This window comes from Hypanus sabinus, chromosome X2 (genome assembly GCF_030144855.1).
Source record: "Hypanus sabinus isolate sHypSab1 chromosome X2, sHypSab1.hap1, whole genome shotgun sequence".
In the NCBI taxonomy this organism is placed as follows: domain Eukaryota; kingdom Metazoa; phylum Chordata; class Chondrichthyes; order Myliobatiformes; family Dasyatidae; genus Hypanus; species Hypanus sabinus.
This window is the reverse complement of record NC_082739.1, coordinates 24652722-24672801: the sequence shown is the minus strand read 5'-3', so window position 1 is coordinate 24672801 and position 20080 is coordinate 24652722. Positions and strand designations below refer to the sequence as shown.

The 20080-nt window shown below is 41.7% G+C and overlaps 1 protein-coding gene across 4 annotated transcripts in view; it reads left to right on the top strand.

Moving 5' to 3' along the window:
• The first annotated feature begins 12647 nt into the window (after positions 1 to 12647).
• Positions 12648 to 20080, top strand: part of LOC132385205 (zinc finger and BTB domain-containing protein 44-like) — a 41995-nt gene continuing 34562 nt past the window's right edge. For 3 of the 4 annotated variants that reach the window (XM_059957119.1, XM_059957117.1, XM_059957118.1), the window contains exons 1-2: positions 12648 to 12768; positions 16279 to 17325. In XM_059957119.1, coding sequence (XP_059813102.1) covers positions 16314 to 17325 — 1012 coding nt within the window. In that variant the 5' untranslated portion in view covers positions 12648 to 12768; positions 16279 to 16313. The remainder of the gene's footprint in view (positions 12769 to 16278; positions 17326 to 20080) is intronic. The other variant, XM_059957120.1, reaches the window with a different exon arrangement.

Here is a 20080-nt window from a genome sequence, read left to right as displayed (position 1 = left end):
AGTCCTGGTGAGGGACTACAGAGGTGATCAAAAGTGGGTACTGAGAAAGATTAAGGACAGAACTGGACCACTCTCCTACACAGTGAAGATTGCATCTGATATCATCTGGAGATGATGCATCGATCAGTTGAGGAAAGCTGTCAGAACCACTTCCTGTAGTCCCACAGTCAGCTCCATGGAGAAGGCCCCAGAAGCTGAGATTGTTTCACAGCCTCAAGTCTCACCTGCCAAGCAGAGTGATTTCCCCCTGCAACCACCCCCCATGCCCCCGGTCAGGAAAGACATTAGCCCACAAGAGTAAAAAATCCTTCACAGTGATTAAATCTTTAACCCTGAATGGGAAAATTTAAAATTTAATATGCTGTGAATGTCTATATAGTCATTGTATTATGTAGTATACTGTATATACAGTATATATGGCTATAAGTTGAGATGCATTCTATATTGAGTTGGAGTTTATAGCTGAGCAGGGAGAAGTGTAGTGCATTTGATGTTTGAGCAATATTGTAAATATATTCTTTGATAAAGCATTCTTGTTCATTTAAATAATTCATTATGGGTTATATGTAAAAGTACGTGAATTTGTTACATACGGACTCGCGAAAGTAAAATGAAACTAACGTACACGAGTTATTCTGGCTCCAGGTTTTGCTTTCAATTAGTTTTACGTTTTGGAGTTACAAAACATAACACAAGACTTCCACACTATAGGACACATTCTCTCCACATCCACTCTATACAAACCTTTCAATATTCAAAATATTTAAATAAGATCCCCCTCAATCGTCTAACCTCAATCAAATGCTCCTCATACATACATTAACCCTTTCATTCCTGGGAACCTCCACTGGATCCTCTCCAATGCCAACACAACCTTTTGTGGACAATCTATTCACAATACTCCTAATGTGGTTTCTTCAATGCCTTATAAAGCCTCAGCTTGTTTGTTTTCTCACTTTTTTATTTTAGATGGATAAGCATTGGCACAAAATATTGAATTGAATTGACTTTATTACTTACATACTTCATGTACATGGGGAGTAAAAATCTTTACGTCTCCATGTCCAAATGTGCATGTGCAATTTATAGTAATTTGTAATAAATAGTATGTACAGCATCACAGTCAATATAGCATAGAATATTGACTACTTCTGTGGTTGGTAAGTTGATGGAAAAGATTCTGAGAGACAGGATTTATGAACATTTGGAGAGGTATAATATGATTAGGAATAATCAGCATGGCTTTGTCAAAGGCAGGTCGTGCCTTACAAGCCTGATTGAATTTTTCTGAGGATGTGACTAAACTCATTGATGTAGGTAGAGTAGTAGATGTAGTGTATATGGATTTCAGCAAGGCATTTGATAAGGTAACCCATGCAAGGCTTATGCAAGTAAGGAGGCATGAGATCCAAGGGGACTTTGTTTTGTGAATCCAGAATTGGCTTGCCTACAGGAGGCAAAGAGCGGTTGTAGACGGGTCATATTCTGCATGGAGGTCGGTGACCAGTGGCATGCCTCAGGGATCTGTTCTGGGACCTCTACTCTTTGTGATTTTTATAAATGACCTGGATGAGGAAGTGGAGGGTTGGGTTAGTAAGTTTGCTGATGACACAAAGGTTGGGGGTGTTGTGCATAGCTGTCAGAGGTTACAGTGGGACATCGATAGGATGCTAAACTGGGCTGAAAAGTGGCAGATGGAGTTCAACCGAGGTAACTGTGAGGTGGCTCATTTTGGTAGGTCGAATATGATGGCAGTATATAGTATTAATGGTAAGACTCTTGGTAGTGTGGAGGATCAGAGGGATCTTGGGTTCCGAGTCCATAGGACACTCAAAGCTGCCGTGCAAGTTGACTGTGTGGTTAAGAAGGCATATAGTGCATTGGCCTTCGACAACCATGGGATTGAGGTTAAGAGCTGAGAGGTAATGTTACAGCTATATAGGACCCTGGTCAGACCGCACCTGGAGAATTGTGCTCAGTTCTGGTCACCTCACTACAGGAAGGATGTGAAAACTATAGAAAAGGTGAAGAGGAGATTTACAAGGGTGTTGCCTTGATTGGGGAGCATGCCTTATGAGAATAGTTTGAGTGAACTTGGCCTTTTTTCCTTGGAGTGATGGAGGATGAGAGGTGACCTGATAGAGGTGTACGAGATCGTGTGGATAGTCAGAGGCTTTTTCCCAGGACTGAAATGGCTAGCATGAGAGGGCATAGTTTTAAGAAGCTTGGAAGTAGGTACAGAGGAGATGTCAGGGGTAAGTTTTTTATGCCGTGTGGTGAGTGCGTGGAATAGGCTGCTGGTGATGATGGTGGAGGTAGATACGGTAAGGTCTTTTAAGAGACTCCTGGATAGGTACATGGAGCTTAGACAAATAGAGGGCTATGGGTAACCCTAGGTAATTTCTAAAGTAAGGACATGTTCAGCATAGCTTTGGGGGCCGAAGGGCCTGTATTGTGCTATAGGTTTTCTATGTTTCTATAGAAATACAACTGTGTCCCCATGAATTAATCAGTCTGATGGTCTGGTGGACTGTTGGTCCTGGCTTTTTGTGCTGCTGTACCTTTTTACACACCTGTCTTTGTAAATGTCCTGAATCATAGGAAGTTCACAACTACAGATGCGCTGGGCTGTCCGTACCACTCTCTGCAGAATCCTGCGATTGAGGGAAGTACAGTTCCCATACTAGGCAGTGATGCAGTCAGTCAGGATGCTCTCAATTGTGCCCCTGTAGAAAGATCTTAGGATTTGGGAGCCCATACCAAACTTCCTCAACCATCTGAGGTGAAAGAGGCACTGATGTGCCTTTTTCACCATACAGCTGGTGTGTACAGAATACATGAGGCCCTCAGTGATGTGGATTCTGAAGAACTTGAGAAACTGTTTACCCCCCTCAAGCTTAGATCCATTGATGTTAATAGGGACTAGCCTGTCTCCATTCCTCCTGTAATCCCCATCTGTTTTCTTGACACCACTGCATCAAGGTGATGACTTCCTCTCTGTAGGCTGCTTCTTTCTGCTCAATGATTCTGCTTTTGAGTTCTTGGATGAAAACATTCCTGAAGATCTATCCTGGGCCCAACACATTGATGCAATTAAGAAGATGGCATGTCAGCAGCTATATTTCATTAGGAATGTGATTAGATTTGGGATGTCACCAAACATAAGCAAATTTGTATAGATGTACCGTGGAGAGCATTTTGGCTGGCTGCATCACCGTCTGCTATGGAGGCATCAGTGCACAGGATCAGAAAAAACAAGCTGCAGAAGGTTGTAAACTCAGCCAGCTCCATCATGGGTACTGGCCTCCCCATCATTGAGGACATCTTCAATAAGTGATTCCTTATCATTAAAGATCTTCATCATCTAGGACATGCCCTCTTCTTATTACTACCATCAGAGAAGAGGTACAGGACCCTGAGGACATACACTCAATACTTTAGGAACAGGTTCATCCCCACTGACATTAAATTTCTGAATGGACAATGAACCCATTAACACTACCTCACTATTTGCTATATTTTTGCACTACTTATTTGTTATTATTATATTTTTCTTACTGTAACTTCTCGTATTTTTTATGAACTCCACTGTACTGTAGCCAGAGAGCAACAAATTTCTTGACATATGTCAGTGATATAAGCCTGCTTCTGATTCTGAGTGTTTCATTCAGCTTTTCATTCACTCACTCAGAAATATTTAAAGTAAGAAATTTCAAGTATAAAAGCAGTTATTCACAAAATAAACACAACTTAATCTATCCTTACCTTAATGTGTGTCCACTGAATTCTTCACATCAATTTTCCAGTTTTTTTTTGATGGTTGGAAATGTTGTCTTGGGACAATTTTTGCTTTGGAAGAAGTGCCACTATCAAACTCAATTTTAGACTGTGTGGTAGGTTGGGTTGGTGCAGGAGTGGCAAAAGCGGATGTGCACAGCCGCAGACTGAAAGAACCTTTCTGCATAGTGTGTATTGATGTGATTGTCCTGTGAATGTTAACATGTTTGCATGTTTGTTTCACTGCTGCTTTAATTTTGGAACTAACATGTCGAGTTAACTTCACACTATTACATATACAGAAGTACATGTTTGTAGTGAGAAACTTACTTGCAGCAGCTCAAGGCATTGCTGATGCAACATTCACAAAAAAAGCAAAAAATATATATATTATTCAATAAAGAACACAATTTTTAAACATTCTTTTATAGTGCAAAATAGTCAGTTTTACATCATACAGGTTGAGTATCCCTTATCTAAAATGCTTGGGGCTGGAAGCATTTTGGATTTTGGAGTTTAGCCATCAAACTTGTCTCTGAATTTATGTGCTACTGGTAAGCAGTCTTTCTCCTACACTTGCTCATCACACAGGTACTTATAGTAAAGCTTATTACATTAATATAATGAAAATATAATGTGTGTGGGATACGAAAAGCAGCACAGCAGCCTCAGGAGAATACCGGAATCAGCTGTTCACCAACAACAAACAACGGCAGGCTTTCCGTCTCCACCTACGATGCCATGTTTGATTAAAAGGTTACAGTTCTCTGTATTTGTATTTTATTCCTTTTTTAAAGTTTTTTTGTTTAATATAAAAACAATCAGCATTGCAGACTTGTTCTGGTGTTAGATTTTCATCAGCGGGTGCTTTAAAAAATAATGCCCTGCCTTTTTTAAAATTTCTGCATCCAGCCTGCTGAATATTCACAATTACCTTGAATTTTCAGTTCGTCATGATAGACCTTTCTTTTGTTTCATGGTCAGTATGCTGTTAAGTGACATATGTTCACCCCGTCACTGACGATATATGATCGAGTTCTTTATTTTTCACTTTAAACAGTTTTTCTATTTTTCATTAACTTATGTTCATTACCCAAGTTCAGCTTCAGTGTCCAAGAAGAGTACTGTGAGCTACATTAAGAACTATTGCCCAGTAGCACTCACATCTACAGTGATGAAATGCTTTGAGAAGTTGGTTATGGCTAGAATTAACACCTGTCTCAGGAAGGGCCTGCATCCACTGCAATTTGCCTATTGCCACAATAGGTCTACGGCAGACATGATCTCAATGGCTCTCTATGTGGCCTTGGATCACCTGGAAAATGCAAATAACTATGTCAGGATGCTGTTTATCGGCTATAGCTAAGCACTTAACACCATCATACCTGCAGTCCTGATTGAAAAGCTACAGAACCTAGGCCTCTGTACCTCTATCTGTCACTGGATCCTCAACTTCCTAGCTGGAAGGCCACAATCTGTGCGGATTAGAAACATCTCCTCCCCACTGACGATCAACACTGGTGCACTACAGGGATGTGTGTTTAGCTCTACTCTCTCTACACCCATGACTGTGTGGCTAGACATAGCTCAAACACCAGCCATAAATTTACTGATGATACAACCATAGTTGGTAGAGTCTCAGATGGAGATGCAAGGGCATACAGAAGTGAGGTATGCAGCATTTTGTGTGTGTTGCAAGATATAGTTGAGTGGTTAGTGGAGTGGTGTCACAGCAACAATCTGGCACTCAATGAAAGAGCTGATTGTGGACTTCAGGAAGGGTAAGATGAAGGAACACATACCAATCCTCATAGAGGGATCAGAAGTGGGGAGAGTGAGAAATTTCAAATTGCTGGGTGTCGAGATCTCTGAGGACCTAACCTGGATGTGACATATCAATGCAACTATGAAGAAGGCAAGACAAAGGCTATATTTAATTAGGAGTTTGAGGAGATTTGGCTTGCCAATGAAAACACTTGAGAACTTCTACAAATGCACTGTGGACAGCATTCTGACTGGCTGTATCTCTGTCTGGTATGGGGGGGGGGTGGTCACTGCACAAGATTGAGGTAAGTTGTAGAAACTTGTAAAATTAGTCAGCTCCATCATGAGTACTAGCCTCCGCAGTATCCAAGACATTCGCAAGGAGCAGTGCCTTTGGAAGGCAGCGTCCATTATTAAGGACCCCCATCACCTAGGAAATGCCCTCTTCTCATTGTTACCATTGGAAGGAGGTACAGAAACCTGAGGACACACACTCAGTGATTCAGGAACAGCTTCTTCCCCTCTGCCATCTGATTCCTAAATGGACATTGAACCCATGAACACTATATCACTGCATTTTTTTTGCACAACTTATTTTAACTTACTAGTTAATAGATGTATATATACTTAATATAACTCATCTTTTCTCTGTATTTATTTATCATGTATTTCATTGTACTGCTGCCATAAAGTTAACAAATTTCATGACATTTGCTGGTGATATTAAATTTGATCCTGATTATGTTGCTGATTACATCTGTATGTATGGTCACTTCTCAGAGCTGTCTGTGGTGCACATTGCCTGCAGAACTGCAGTACCTTGTGGAATTTTCCACTTGTGACATCATGCCAGCGCTTTAAAAAAAATTGGATTTCAGAGGTTTACAGATTTTGGAATTTTGGATGAGAGGTGCTCAACCTGTATACGTATTGAGGGTTGGTCAGATTAGTATTTAATTATATTCATAAAACAACAGTAAATATCACATATCATTTTATAAAATAGACCAAGTCCAATTATTCTGATGATGCATCACTGATCATGTGCAAAATTCAAATCCTTGTGGTAGTCACAAACTGCTTACATCAAATCACTCAGCAATAAATGGGGAATGAAAGGATTCTAATTCATTGTGCTTTACTATGCTCAACTTTCATGCTCATGTGCCACATTGGAGAAAAACATGAATTAATAGACAGCACACATGAATTAATGTATCATCCTTCACAAGCTGTGTAATGTTATCAGTTTTTTGCTTAATTTCCTTTATCAATGCACTCATCAGTTTGATACAAACTCCTTCAATGTCCTGGATGGTGAGGATCCTAAATTATGGATACCTCAAGAAGGTGGAAGGACCCTTCCCTCACCATTCAGGGCATGCTCTTTTCTCATTAGGGGCAGCTCAGTAGCGTAGCTGGAAAAATCAGTGGAAGTTGGAGTCTACCCAGATGGAATAGGCTCTTCTAACCTGATTTTGGCCTGATCATTGCAGTGGAGGAGGACATTCGGAATGGGAATGGGAAGTAGAATTGAAATGGTTACTGGTAGATCCTGCTTTCTGTGGCAGACAGAGCCAAGGTTCTTGACAAACCTCACCTGCCTCAAGTCGTACTGATGGAGAGTACGGCCTTGGAATGCACTGGGAACACCGGTTGAAATAGATGACCCCCCCGACAGACTCACAAGTGAAGTGTCACCTTACTTGGAAGGACTGCTTGGCAGACAGTTGACCAGCTTCCAGAATTCCACCATATTCCTTTAAAATCACAGAACTAATGTGGCCTGTTTACTGTAGAAAACTAGTCTGGCCCGTTTGCATTTTGTTTAATGATGATGATGGGTACATCTTTGTAAACATTGGAAACTATGAAATCAGTTTTCCAAATCAAGACATCATTGCATTGATGTCAGTGAAAAAGCAGGTGCTGAAACTGGAAATGAAAGTATGTTGGACAGGTTTGGAGAACCATTGGAAGAATCTAGTCTTAAACTGCAGCTTGTTAGTTAAATCCAAAGTGAAAGTAAAGTAGACCACTAATTTCTACAGTACATGTACTTCCTGCAAAGCAGGGATCTAGGATTCCGTCCAGGCCACTAATAGCTGTTGTGAAACATTTATATGCCTATTCATATTCCCTGTTGCTTAGAAAATTATGCAAGATTGAGTCCAATCTAATTCCACTTACCTGTCTGATGAGTATCAAAGTCAAAGTAAATTTATTATCCAAGTTTGTATATGTTGCCATAAACTAACTTAAGATCCATTTCCTTGCAGGCATTTACAGGAAGATAAAGAAACAAAAAAGATGTTTTGAAAACTATATATAAATAAAAACTGACAAAAAAGGCAAATTAGGCAAATAAATAAATAGTACTGAGAAAATGAGTTAGCTTAGAGATACAGCATGATAAAAGGCCCTTCTGCACCAGTGAGCCTGGTGTTGTTGTTGTTGGTCACCAGTGTGACCAATTAACTTACTAACCATACGTCTTTGGAATGTGGGTGGAAACCAGAGCACTCGGATGAAATCGGGATGAAATCACGGTGAAAACGCATAAGCTCCTCTCAGAGAGCGGCAAGAATTGAGCCCGGGTCACTGGTGTAGTAATAGTTTACTATTTATTTATTTATTGAGATACAGCATGGAATAGGCCCTTCCGGCCCTTTAAGCCACACTGCCCAGCAACCCCAATTTAACCGTAGCCTAATCAGGGGACAATTTACTACTATCAATTAACCTACCAACTGGTACATCTTTGGACTGTGGGAGAGAACTGGAGCACCAGGAGAAAACTCACGTGGTTACACAAACTCCTTATAGACAGTGTGGGAATAGTGTTATGCTATCTGCTACACTACTGAGTTGTAGAGTATTATTTATTTATTTGCACAATTTTTGTTTGTTTGCACACTAATTGTTTCTACATTCATGGATCTACTTCTGCATCCTTCTGAAGCAACAGGATGCTTACTTTACACTGGAGTGAGGAGATAAAGCTGTAGAATTAAAGGGTCAGAGGGAAATGGCCAAAGGAAGGCAGATAGGGCAGGAGGAGGGATTTCAAAGGGCAAGATCAGAGACAATGGAATACAGCAAGTGGAAAAGAAACGGGATTAGTGAGGATGCAGTTTCTTAAACATTAAGGCTAACATTTTAAGCTACATTTTGAAGATGAATGGTTAAAGTAAATTTATTATCAAAGTATGTACAAGTCACCATATACTACCTTGAGATTAATCTTCATGCATGCACTCAAAGTAAGTTGATTATCAAAGTACATACAGTATTTAACACCATACATGTAAAACTCAGAGATAAATCTATAATTCAATCAATGAAAGACTGCACCAATAGGGTGGGATAACCAGTATGCAAAAGACAACAAACTGTGCAAATACTAAAAGAAAAAAATAAATAAATACAAATAAATAAATAAATAGACAAATAAATAAATGAAGGCAAATAAATAAATAAATAAGCAAGCAAGCAAGAAATAAATATTGAGAACATGAGGTGAAGAGTCTTTGAAAGTGAGCCATAGGTTGTGGGAACTATTCAGTGTTGTGGTGAGTGAAGTTTTCTCCTCTGGTTGAAGAGTCTGATAATTGAGGGGTAATAACTGTTCCATAAGACGTGGGAGTAGAATTAGACCATTTGGTCCTTCAGTCTACTCTGCCATTCAATCATGGCTGATCCATATTTTTTCCTCTCATCAGCCCCACTCCCCAGCCTTCTCCCCGTAACCTTTGGTGCCGTGTCCAATCAAGGACCTATCAGGCTATGCCTTAAATACACCCAATGACCTGGTCTCCACCACTGCCTGTGGTAACAAATTTCACAGATTCACCGTCCTCTGGCTAAAAAATTTTTTCCACATCTCTGTTTTAAATTGACACCCCTCTATCCTGAGGCTGTGCCCTCTTGTCTTAGAGTCCCCCACCATGGGAAACATCCTTTCCAAATCTACTCTGTCAAGGCCTTTCAACATTCGAAAGGTTTCAATGAGATCCCCCTTCATCCTTGTAAATTCTAGTGAGTACAGACCCAGAGCTATCAAACGTTCCTCGAATGATAACCCAGTCATTCCCAGAATGATCCTTGTGAATTTCCTCTGAAACCTCTCCAATGCCAGCACATCTTTTCTTAGGTGAGTAGCCCAAACCTGTTCACAATACTCAAAGTGAGACCTCACCAGTGCCTTATAAAGCCTCAGCATCACATCCCTGCTCTTGTATTCTAGACTTCTTGAAATGAATTCTAATACCTGTATTACATTTGCCTTCCTCTCCTTAGGGCAGGGGTAGGCAACTTACGGCCTGCAGGTTTTTCTAGCATGCGTTATTCATTAATTTGAGGCCAAACATGACTAGATGTACTTAAATGGATAATTCCCATATTTCAAGTTTTTTATGGCATTTATCTGGCCCACCGTTCGCTCATTAATACACGATCTGGCCCACAGAGGCAAAAAGGTTGCCAGTGCACACCAAAGTTAAGTTTTCTGTGACGCATTGATTCAAATCACAGATTTCATGCTATCATATAGCTAACATTAAGAAGGAAATGAATTTGTGAGGACAGCCAAATTTCAGAAGAATGCTTCACATTGTAGATGGAGTCATAGTATAGTGCAAAGTTAAAGAAATGCCCAGTACTGTGGTTGAAGTTGCCTTTCGCGATTTTTCTGGAGACCTCTCACAATATAGATTATGTTGGGAAAACACATACCAGTCCTGTTGAGGGGTCAGCGGTGGAAAGGGTGAGCAACTTCAAGTTTGTGGACGTCAACGTCTCCGAGGATCATGTCCACCATGTCTCTAATGGTCAAATGTTCTTGAGAGCATCTCTCTGTCACTGGGAGGAAGTAGTTGAGGAGGACTTTGGTGAAAGCTTTTCCTGTGCTAAATCCCTCTGTAGTCACTACCCATTTGTAGCTCCGTGCTTCAGACTTGAACTCAAAATTTGAGACCACCTCTCTTAATAAGACACGTGCGTGCTCATTTCTGTCATCTGAAAGCTGGGAAGCTATTGAACAGGACAGGTGAATGCCCAAGTCCTTTTTCAGAGACCTTCCTCAACAGAAGGTCTATAGGAGTGAGGTAGATCAGAGTTAAGTGGTGTTGCAACAACCTTGCACTCAACATCAGCATGACCAGGGAACTGGTTGTGCAATTCAAGAAGGGGAAATCGGGAGAAAACATACAAGTCTCATTGAGGGGTTCATGGTGGAAAGGGTGAGCAGTTCCAAGTTCCAAGTATCAACATCTCAGAGGACCTATCCTGGGCCAAATGTATTGATGCAACCATGAAGAAGACACACTGACACCTATACTTCAACAGGAGTTTGAGGAGATTTGGTCTGTCAAATTTCTGCAGATGTATGGTAGAGAGCATTATGACTGTTTGCAGGACTGAAAAAGGCTTCAGAGGATATAGACTTAGTCAACCTTCCCCACCATCAAGAACATATTCAAATGCTGATGCCTCAAGAAGGCAGCATCTATCATTGAGGTCCCCCACCATCCATGATATGGTGATCTTCTCATTACTGCCATCAGGGAGGAGACACAGTAGTCTAAAAACCTACATTCAATACTTTTAGGAACATTAGATTTCTCAATGGTCCATGAACCCATGAAGACTTCCTCATTATATTGCACCTCTTTTGCACTATTAACTTTTTTTGCAATTTATAGTAATTTTTATGTCTTGAATTGTTCTTCACTACTCCACCATGGACTGTCCTAAGCCCAGCTGCAAAACGAGGAGGGTTGGGCATGGGGCTAGCAACCCCCTCCCATAAAAGCTCAGCACTACAGAAATGCCAACAGACGCTCCAAAGACCTCATCCCTGTGAAAGGAAGGATCTTTGATGGGTTATACCTTGAAAGACTGAAAGACCAGCCGAAACCCACCTGAAAAGTCGTCACTAACTCCTCCCATAGATGCTGTCTGGCCTGCTGAGTTATGCCAGCATTTTGTGTTTTTATTTAACTCCTTACAACTCATGTTCTCAGCATTTATTTTATTAATTTGCACTATTTGTTTTCATTGTGAGTTGTTTGTCAGTCTTTTTTATGTAGTTTTTATATTAGCTCAGTGTAACGTGGATATTTTCTATGGTGGGGTAGTCTAAGACTAGAGGACACAACCTCAACCTGGAGGGCTGACCTTTTAGAACAGAGATGAGGAGGAATTATTTAGCCAGAGTGGTGAATCTGTGGAATTCATTGGTACAGGCAGCCTGCAGGCCAGGTCACTGGGTATATTTAAGTCAAAAGTTGATGGGTTCTTAACACAAAGTTCACTGCTGATGCTGTGGTCAAATCAAGACGTACAAAAAAGCTGAATGAACTCAGCAGGTCGGGCAGCATCTGTTGAAAGAAGCAGTCAACGTGTTGGGTCGAGACCCTTAGTCAGGACTAAACCCACATGGTCACAGGGAGAACCTTTGTCAGGATAGGTTCTTGATTGGTCAAAGAATGAAGGAAAACAGATAACTAGATGAGCCAAATGGCCTAATTCTGCTCCTATATCTTATGGTCTTTTGTAAATTCTGTTGTATTCTTGGAAATGCCTGCAAGAAAATGAATCTCTAGGTAGCTTATGGTAACATATACGTACGTACGTATTTTGATAATACCTACCGAAATAATACTACTGTTACTGTTCCTTGAAATTATTTGGTGAGATTTAAAATCAAGCCAGTTAAATATATTCAGTTAAGGACTGAGATACCATCTAAATCCAGCGTGATATTTACCCCTACTGTCCTCTTCCATTCCATTCCTCATGAAGGCTCTTGGCCAGAAACATCGACTGTTTATTCCTCTCTACAGACTCTAATTTGCTAAGTTCCTCCAGTATTTTGCGTGTGTTACTTTCAGTTCTTCAATTCCCTGGTCACGATGTCGCTCCAGGTTTGGCGCGGGACGTGCGCCGATTGCAACGTTACCTCAATGTGGAAAACATTGAAGGAAGGTGCGGGCGCCAGGTGAATGCAGTTGCTGCGTGCTCACTCCCCGGACTCCCAGGAATGACTGTCAATCACGGCCCGATCACCTGTCAGCCACGCCCCCTCGGTTTGAGTGACAGCTGAAGGCGCGCGGGGCAGGCCGGGAACAAAACAAACGCCAGCGCGGAGCGGCGGCGGCGGTGGCGCCGGGATTGGGAGCTGCCGTCACCTCAACTCAACTCCCCTTTCCCTTCCCCTCACACACGGTGAGTCAGTGTGCCGCCGGAGCGCGGGGCCTCGACCCTCTTCCCCGCCACTTTGGCCTGGGCTTTCCACCACCATCTCCCCCCCGCCCCCTTCCCAATACAGCTCAAGCCGCGGCCTGGGCTCTGGGCCTGCGGCCAGGGGGTTCTGCTGTTGCCGCCGTCGCTCTGCGTCTCGGGCACTTGTGGCGTCAACAAAAGACCACCCGTCGTCTGGTACCCTGTTGAGGAGAGAAGCAGATACGGCGATGCCGCGCCCAGCCTGGACGGGGGTGGGGTGCAGAGCTAAGGGCTCGACCCGACTTGGCTTTAGTGGGTTAGTCCCCTCCCCTCCCCTGGGCGCAAGATGACCCAACTTGACTGGATGGTCCCGAGCGGAGAGGGGTGCTGGGCACAGGATGATCCCAGGGGAGGGGCCAGTGATGGGCACAAGATGATCCCAGGCGGAAAGTAGCAGTGGTGGGCAGAGATGATCCAGGGAGGGGTAGCTGATGGGCATGGGAAGACCCCAAGTAGAAGGTAGTACTGTAGTAGTGGGCAGGGATGGACAGCTAATGGGCATGGGATGATCCCAGATGGGAGGGTATGGTTGTAGGCATGTAATAATCCCAGATTGGTGTGTGGTGGCATGGGGTGATCACAGATGGGGGGTGTGGTGATAGCCACAAGATGATCCCAGGTGGAAGGTGGTAGTGGTGGGCAGGAATGATTCCAGATTGGGGGTGTGGTGGTGTTCACAGGATGATTCTAGACAATGTCTGTGGTTGTGGGCATGTGATGATCTCATATAGGTGGGGTGTGGCATTAGGCACAGTGATAATCCTAGGTGGAGAGGATGGGCACAGTGATCCCTGGTGTGGTGATGGTGGCATGGAATGAACACTTGTGACATGAGATGATAATATTTTGGCAATGGTACTGGGCACGGGATGATCCCTGGTGGGGGTGGTTTGTAAGCAGCGGGTAGTGGTGGGCACTTGATCCCAGGCAGGAAGGGCGGTGGGCATGTGATGAACTGGTTGGAGGGGACTACAGGATGACCCAGAGTGGTGTGGGGGGTGACAGGCACAGAATGATCTCAGTTTTGGGAACTGGATAAACCCAAGTAGGGAGTTTAACCTGGTGTCCCAGGTCACAGCTCAGCATCACTAAAGCACGTGACCTGCCCTTGAGCAATGCTCCCCTTACCACATTGCAACATAGCCTGATCAGCATTCTTAGCCGGTTGGCTAGGAAAAAAAATGTACTTTGAGACTTCCTTCCACACTCACTGCCCCCCTCCCCGAGTTTATGTATTTCAGTCTTTCTAGAAAACCTGAGTGCTTGTTGCTGATCACTTCCTGTCCTGGTGATTCACTGCTGGTGAATTCTAAGCGGAGTATGGGAGTAATCTTTGCTCATTCTGACCTGTGTGCTGTTTGGATAGAGTTGATAGTTACCAAAGTGAACAGAGTGGCACAGTGTGTGGTTGCAATTTAAGCTTGTTGCTTCCAAGGGTGTGTAAATACAGTCAAAGCTTTCAATGGGGAGTTGGATAGGTTCCTGAGGGAGGTTACTTTGAAGGGTTACAAGGAATCTGTTAAGGAATGGAATTAACTTGATTCCTTCAAGAAAGGTGGCGTAACTTTATTGGGTCAAATTGTTGCCATCTTTGCTGTTACATTTCTGTTGCTGTGGAATGTGAAGGTGAAAACATTTGCAATATTGATGGAAAAGAGCAGTTCAGGTGGCCAGTAAAGAATCCTGGAAACAGTACAGTTTAGAGGGTCTGAATGGTGCAGACTAATGTTCCCACTTTCAATCAATCGGCACTGTTAAAATTCCAAGCAAGCAAACAAAACACAAAACAGTGAAATGTGTGCATGAATGGTTCAGTGGAGACTTAAGTTGTTAACTTTAGATTTAATTTGAAAGCTGCAGCTACTTTGGTTGATCTGCCGCCATAAAGTAGTAAGAATTTCAGTACTACCAAAACCAAAAGTTTTAACTAAAATTGCTTGTTAATGTGGTAAATTGCCCAACACTAGCTAGTAAGTTGAATCATGACAATGCAGCCACTGCTTTAGAACTACAGAAGTGGATGTGCTCTCAATACCTTTTGAAAGTAGACATAAAGAAGTCACATTAACTAAGTTTCTGATCCTGTATTCCAAAAGTAATGTTCCAAAGGAATTGTGCAGTAATGTGAATTTAACAGAGAATGAAGGTTTTTTGATTTAGTTAAACATCATTGAACACCTGCATAATTTCTGGTGACCAATCTGTCAAATTTTTCTATTTGTGATTTGGACATACCTGTAAACAATTCCAATTCAATCGGATGATAAAAGCTTCTTGTGTATGTATACCAGGATAGTAATTGGCTGACTTACACCTGGATTTCACCATCAAAATGATTGTAAAATATACACGAATCAAGCAAATCATCTTGTATTTAATGCTTTCAATATCTATTAGCAATATGCATTTGGTTATCACTTGCATGGTGCTGTCTTCTCCCGCACCATTACAGTATTTGGAATGCAATTGCGTACATGTAAAAATTTGATTACTAGATAGCACAGGTAATACAAGCTGGTATTAAATGTAGATTTGTTGCATTATTAAAATAGGCGGTGAAGGGAACTGTAAAAAAAAAGGTGGAATCTTTCTACTAAAAGGTGAAGCGAGTATAAATAGTTCATCACTCTGAAAGTTTGACCCAAAATTTGTTCAGAATGAATTTAAGTTATGTTCTTGTGATGCTGTATAGAGCAATCCTTTGTATTCAGCTTTAATTAGATTAAATTGCTCTTATGAGGATAATCACTGAATTAGGTGTGCTAGGGTGTATTTTGGAGTTGGGGTATATAGCAAATATTAATTTCAACAGCAACCAACCTTCAGATCTGAATATGGATTGTAGATTGAATTTAAAATGTAACTCAGAACAATGATCTTCCTAAAGCTGCATTTTAGAGTATATGCAGACCAGGAAACACCCAGTTAACTGACATATATGCATGAATGCAATCAACACCCCATTGCATGAGTACGACTCAAAGCCACAGTAATGAACTCTCATTTTGGGTGCATTGGTGGGAAGACCCAGGAATTTGGAAAGCTAGATGTAACTCAGAAGAAGCATTATGAGGGCATTATAACTATAGAAATAGTCTTGATACCTTTGTTCTTTAAATAAAAATGTGCTGTAATGTTGGGTTGGGGAGTGTCTCCCTCTCTCACTTTCTCTTCCACTCTCTCCAGCTCATTAGTCCCAAATAAAGCCGCATCTCTCTCTCTCTCTCTCTCGCTCTGGTGACTTCGTTCACAGTCACGACAAGGCATTTAAAAAAAATTAATATACAGCACAGTGGTGAAGTTGCTGCCTGGTAAAAGTGCAATATCAACCAATTTTCCCAGCACTAACATGTTAATGTGGGGTTTCTTTTGATGGCTAACCAACTAGTTAATGTGCCAGAGATTGTATTGAACTTGAAAATACAAAATAAAATGCAAATATCTTTCCTTCAGGTGCTCCAACGTTTTGAACGCAGTGAGGAACAATAATGGGTCTAAAAACTTTCACACACAACTCTCCAGTCCACAGTCAGGAGCTTCTGGGAAAGTTAAATAAATTACGCAACGAAGGGCATTTCTGCGATGTGACAATTCGGGTCCAAGACAAGGTCTTCAGGGCCCACAAAGTGGTCCTTGCTGCTTGCAGTGAATTCTTCAGGGCAAAACTTGTAAACCAATCGGATGCAGATGAGTGCATTTTGGATTTGAATCATGTAACTGTCAGTGGATTTTCTCCATTGCTGGAGTACGCATATACAGCTACACTTGCCATAAACACAGAGAACATTATTGATGTCTTGGCTGCTGCTAGCTATATGCAGATGTTCCATGTAGCCAACACCTGTTCAGAGTTCATGAAATCAAGTATCCTGTGGAATACAAGCAGTAATCCGCCAGGACCTGTTCCTTCACTTCCTCAAGAGAACAGTAGTGCTTGCATCGTTCAGTCTCACGATGACAGTCTGTCTCCAGTATCTTCAGAATGCAGTTCTGTTGAGAAAAGTAAGCCCAGGGAATCTCGCCGAAAACGGAAGAACTTCATTATGATGTCTCCGGAGAGTCCCACTGAATCTGCTGCGCAGCCCAATTGTTCTCAAGTTGTGAACCCCTCGGTGGCTTTCTCAGACAATAGGACCCAGCAATCTGTGGACTCATCGCTGTCATTTCAGTGGACGCACCCTGTGGGTGCTGAGCGTCGGACTCTCAGCGAAAAAGCAAAGTCAACGGAAAGTGTGAGGGTCGTGGAACAGCCCCTAAACACTGAGGTGACGGGGCGGGTGCCCGAGTACACCGCCTGTGAAAGTACAAAAGCAACGTCACCTCCTATACTAGAAGATGATGTGAGGATCAAAGTTGAAAGGTTGAGTGATGATGAAGGCCATGACCTTGTATCACAACCTGTCAGTGCATCACAGAGTTCACTTAGTGACCATCAAACTGTACCAGGAAGTGAGCAGGCTCAGGAGGATTTATTGATTAGTCCCCAGTCATCTTCTATTGGTATGTACTACTGAACTTCAAACAGGCTTCAGTCTTAGTTATCCATTATATTCATGCTTTAGTCTTATATTAACTCATTCTAAAATCTCCATGACGCTTCAGGTGTCATACTTTAGCCTTGATTGAGGTCACTTGTGGTTTATTTGCTGTACACAAAGCAGCAATGGGTATAGCAGTCAATTAACAATACCTAGCTGTAGTTAATTAAGAAGAAACAAAAGTAATTTGCATGTTGCATGTCTTCTTTCTCCTCAGAGTATATGAAGTTTATTTGCAATACTTGCTGAACTAACATAGTCTTCCTTCAAGTCAATTGGAGTGACAAGTGAGCGCTTTGTTTTCATCACAAGCTGTCAACTCACTGCAAAACTGGGTCATGCTGCAGGTGGTTATCAATCCACAGTTAGTCTGGCTAGCCTGCCCACATGTTAAGCACTGACTGCCAGGGTAGCAGCAGAGTTGCCCTAATTCAAATTCTCACATAAACATTCTTAAGAATTATTGTAAGGTTTTTTTTAAAATCCGTAAGCTTAAGTATTACTTGATTATTTTATTCACATGACATTTGGAAAGTCACTGTCAAAATGTTATTACTGACTGTTGAGCTGGTAATGGATTCATTGACACCAAGTTCCTCAATGTATAGTGCTGTACTTCCTGTGTAAACATTTTGTAGACAGCAGTGTTGAACAGATTGTTCTCCTTATACTTTTGGACATTTTTTTTTTATTTTAAGTTTTCAAAGGAAGCAATTCTCTAGCATTCTCTACAGGTTGAGGTGAAGTAATTCCTCTGTGACGTTGTGAGGCATTTTTTCTTTAAATCATGTATTCGTTTTTTTTAAATTAAATCTATTAGTTAAATAATTGTTGTTTTTATGAAGTATTTTCATGCCATCTTTGTAAACTTATTATGATTTCCTATACAATCTTTTCCATCCTCCCTGTGTCCTTTTCTAGAGAATAGATGTTATAGATGTTGGGCAGTTTCTTGAGGTGAATGACCTAATTCCACTACCTAGTCAGGTAACCGAAGACTCATGAGAAATGGGCAGGTAGTACTTCATTTAAAAAAAAATGTGGATATCTTGTTTGGAGTGTTCAGCATTCCTTGTTTGCACAATGTCTCTACATGTTTTACCATCTTAGAGGTTGGAAAGCTCAGGTCTTTCCAAGATATTCTTCCACTTTATTCACTTGTGGACCATGAATTCCCATGAGTTGTTACATTTTTATAGGAAGATTTTTAGCACTTCCTTCGAATATGTTCTTTGTTCCTCCTGGAAGTTACTTACTGTGAGCTTAAGGTTATATGTTAGTTTTTGGGGAGTTTGGTATCAGATATGGGGCCATGTAATCAGAGGCTCAATCACATTGGATTCTGAGCCAGGGCATAGAATCATAGACAAATCTATGTCACTGAATTGGGAAAGTTTGACAGCATTAGTACTTTGTGGTATCCACTGTCATTTGTATCTGGAGCAGGCAAGGAATGAAGGTCACTGCCGATTGGTAGCTTATGTTAGATTTGAGCTTTTCTTCAGTTTGTTGAAGGTTGTGCTGGCACCCTGGAGCTGATGACTTTTGTCAATTACGTCACTGATGTCTGCCAGAGAGGTTGACCTGAGATACTGAAGTTCTAAGGATCTCATTCTGGGGTTTAACTGAGGTTGGAGTGGATGATTGGGGAATGAAGTTGAGTTGTCCAAGTTAGGAGATTTTTTTGTTTCTTTGAGATCCAGTTTGCTTCAGTTAAAGAATTTGTAAATCTCGGCACTCAAACCTGTGCATCAGCTTGTCATATCTGCTTACTGTAGATCAACAACTGACGCTGGAGTGGAGATGTTAAAAGTTAAATGAATTCTCTTTTCCCTGTAGGTTAATGGCAGGAAACACATTGGAGACAAAGTGTGATATTGGGGCAAGAACAAGGATTAAGTATGATGGCACAGCCTGCTTCACCTCATTTCACACTGGAATGGGGTATGTGGTGGACCTTTTGGCTAGGATTGCTGCTTGTGTAGCAAAAGCAAGTTTCCAAGGACAGTTAAAGTTGAGAATTCTGCATAACCACCGTCTCCTGACTATAATTAGAGGCTCTCGTATAGGCAAAACCATGTACAAAGGTTGATTCTGTCCTCTGCATTTTTTTCTCGGATTTTCCAGTGTTGTGAAAATCTCTGTTGTACCTCCAAATTCCATTCATTTATGTCACATCTCTGGGAGGGGCATTGTGGCTGCTAGGAGTAGGATCCTTGCATTGACTTTCCACGAGGAGCATCTCAAGAAAATCTTTAAGGAATTACTACAATCAGACTTTTCTCCTTTCTTAAATCTACTGAGATTGTCAAGTATCTTTTTCTCTTCTCAGATAAAGACATGAATTTGAGCAAGAGGTACTTCTCTGACGTGTTTTAACACTTCAGAAGGGATTCTGTCTGCTCTGGAGGCTTTTTGTTTACTTGTTCAATAGCATTTTGTATCCATGATGACATTGGTATAGTGTAATGCAAAGACTGCAGCCCATGCTGTGCTCTGTGATGGGCCCCAGTATCTGCAGTAGATTCAAAACTGCGGAGATCTTTGAAATGTTCCTTCCAGTTGCCGCTAACTGCTTTTCACCTTGATGAGCTTTCCTCTACTGGCAGCTCTGAATGGGGTTGGTCTTTGCTGTTTGATTGATGGATAGTCTTGATAGCCCGGATGAATCGCGTGTGGTTATCAACTTCTTGCTGGACCTCTCATGCTTGTCCCAC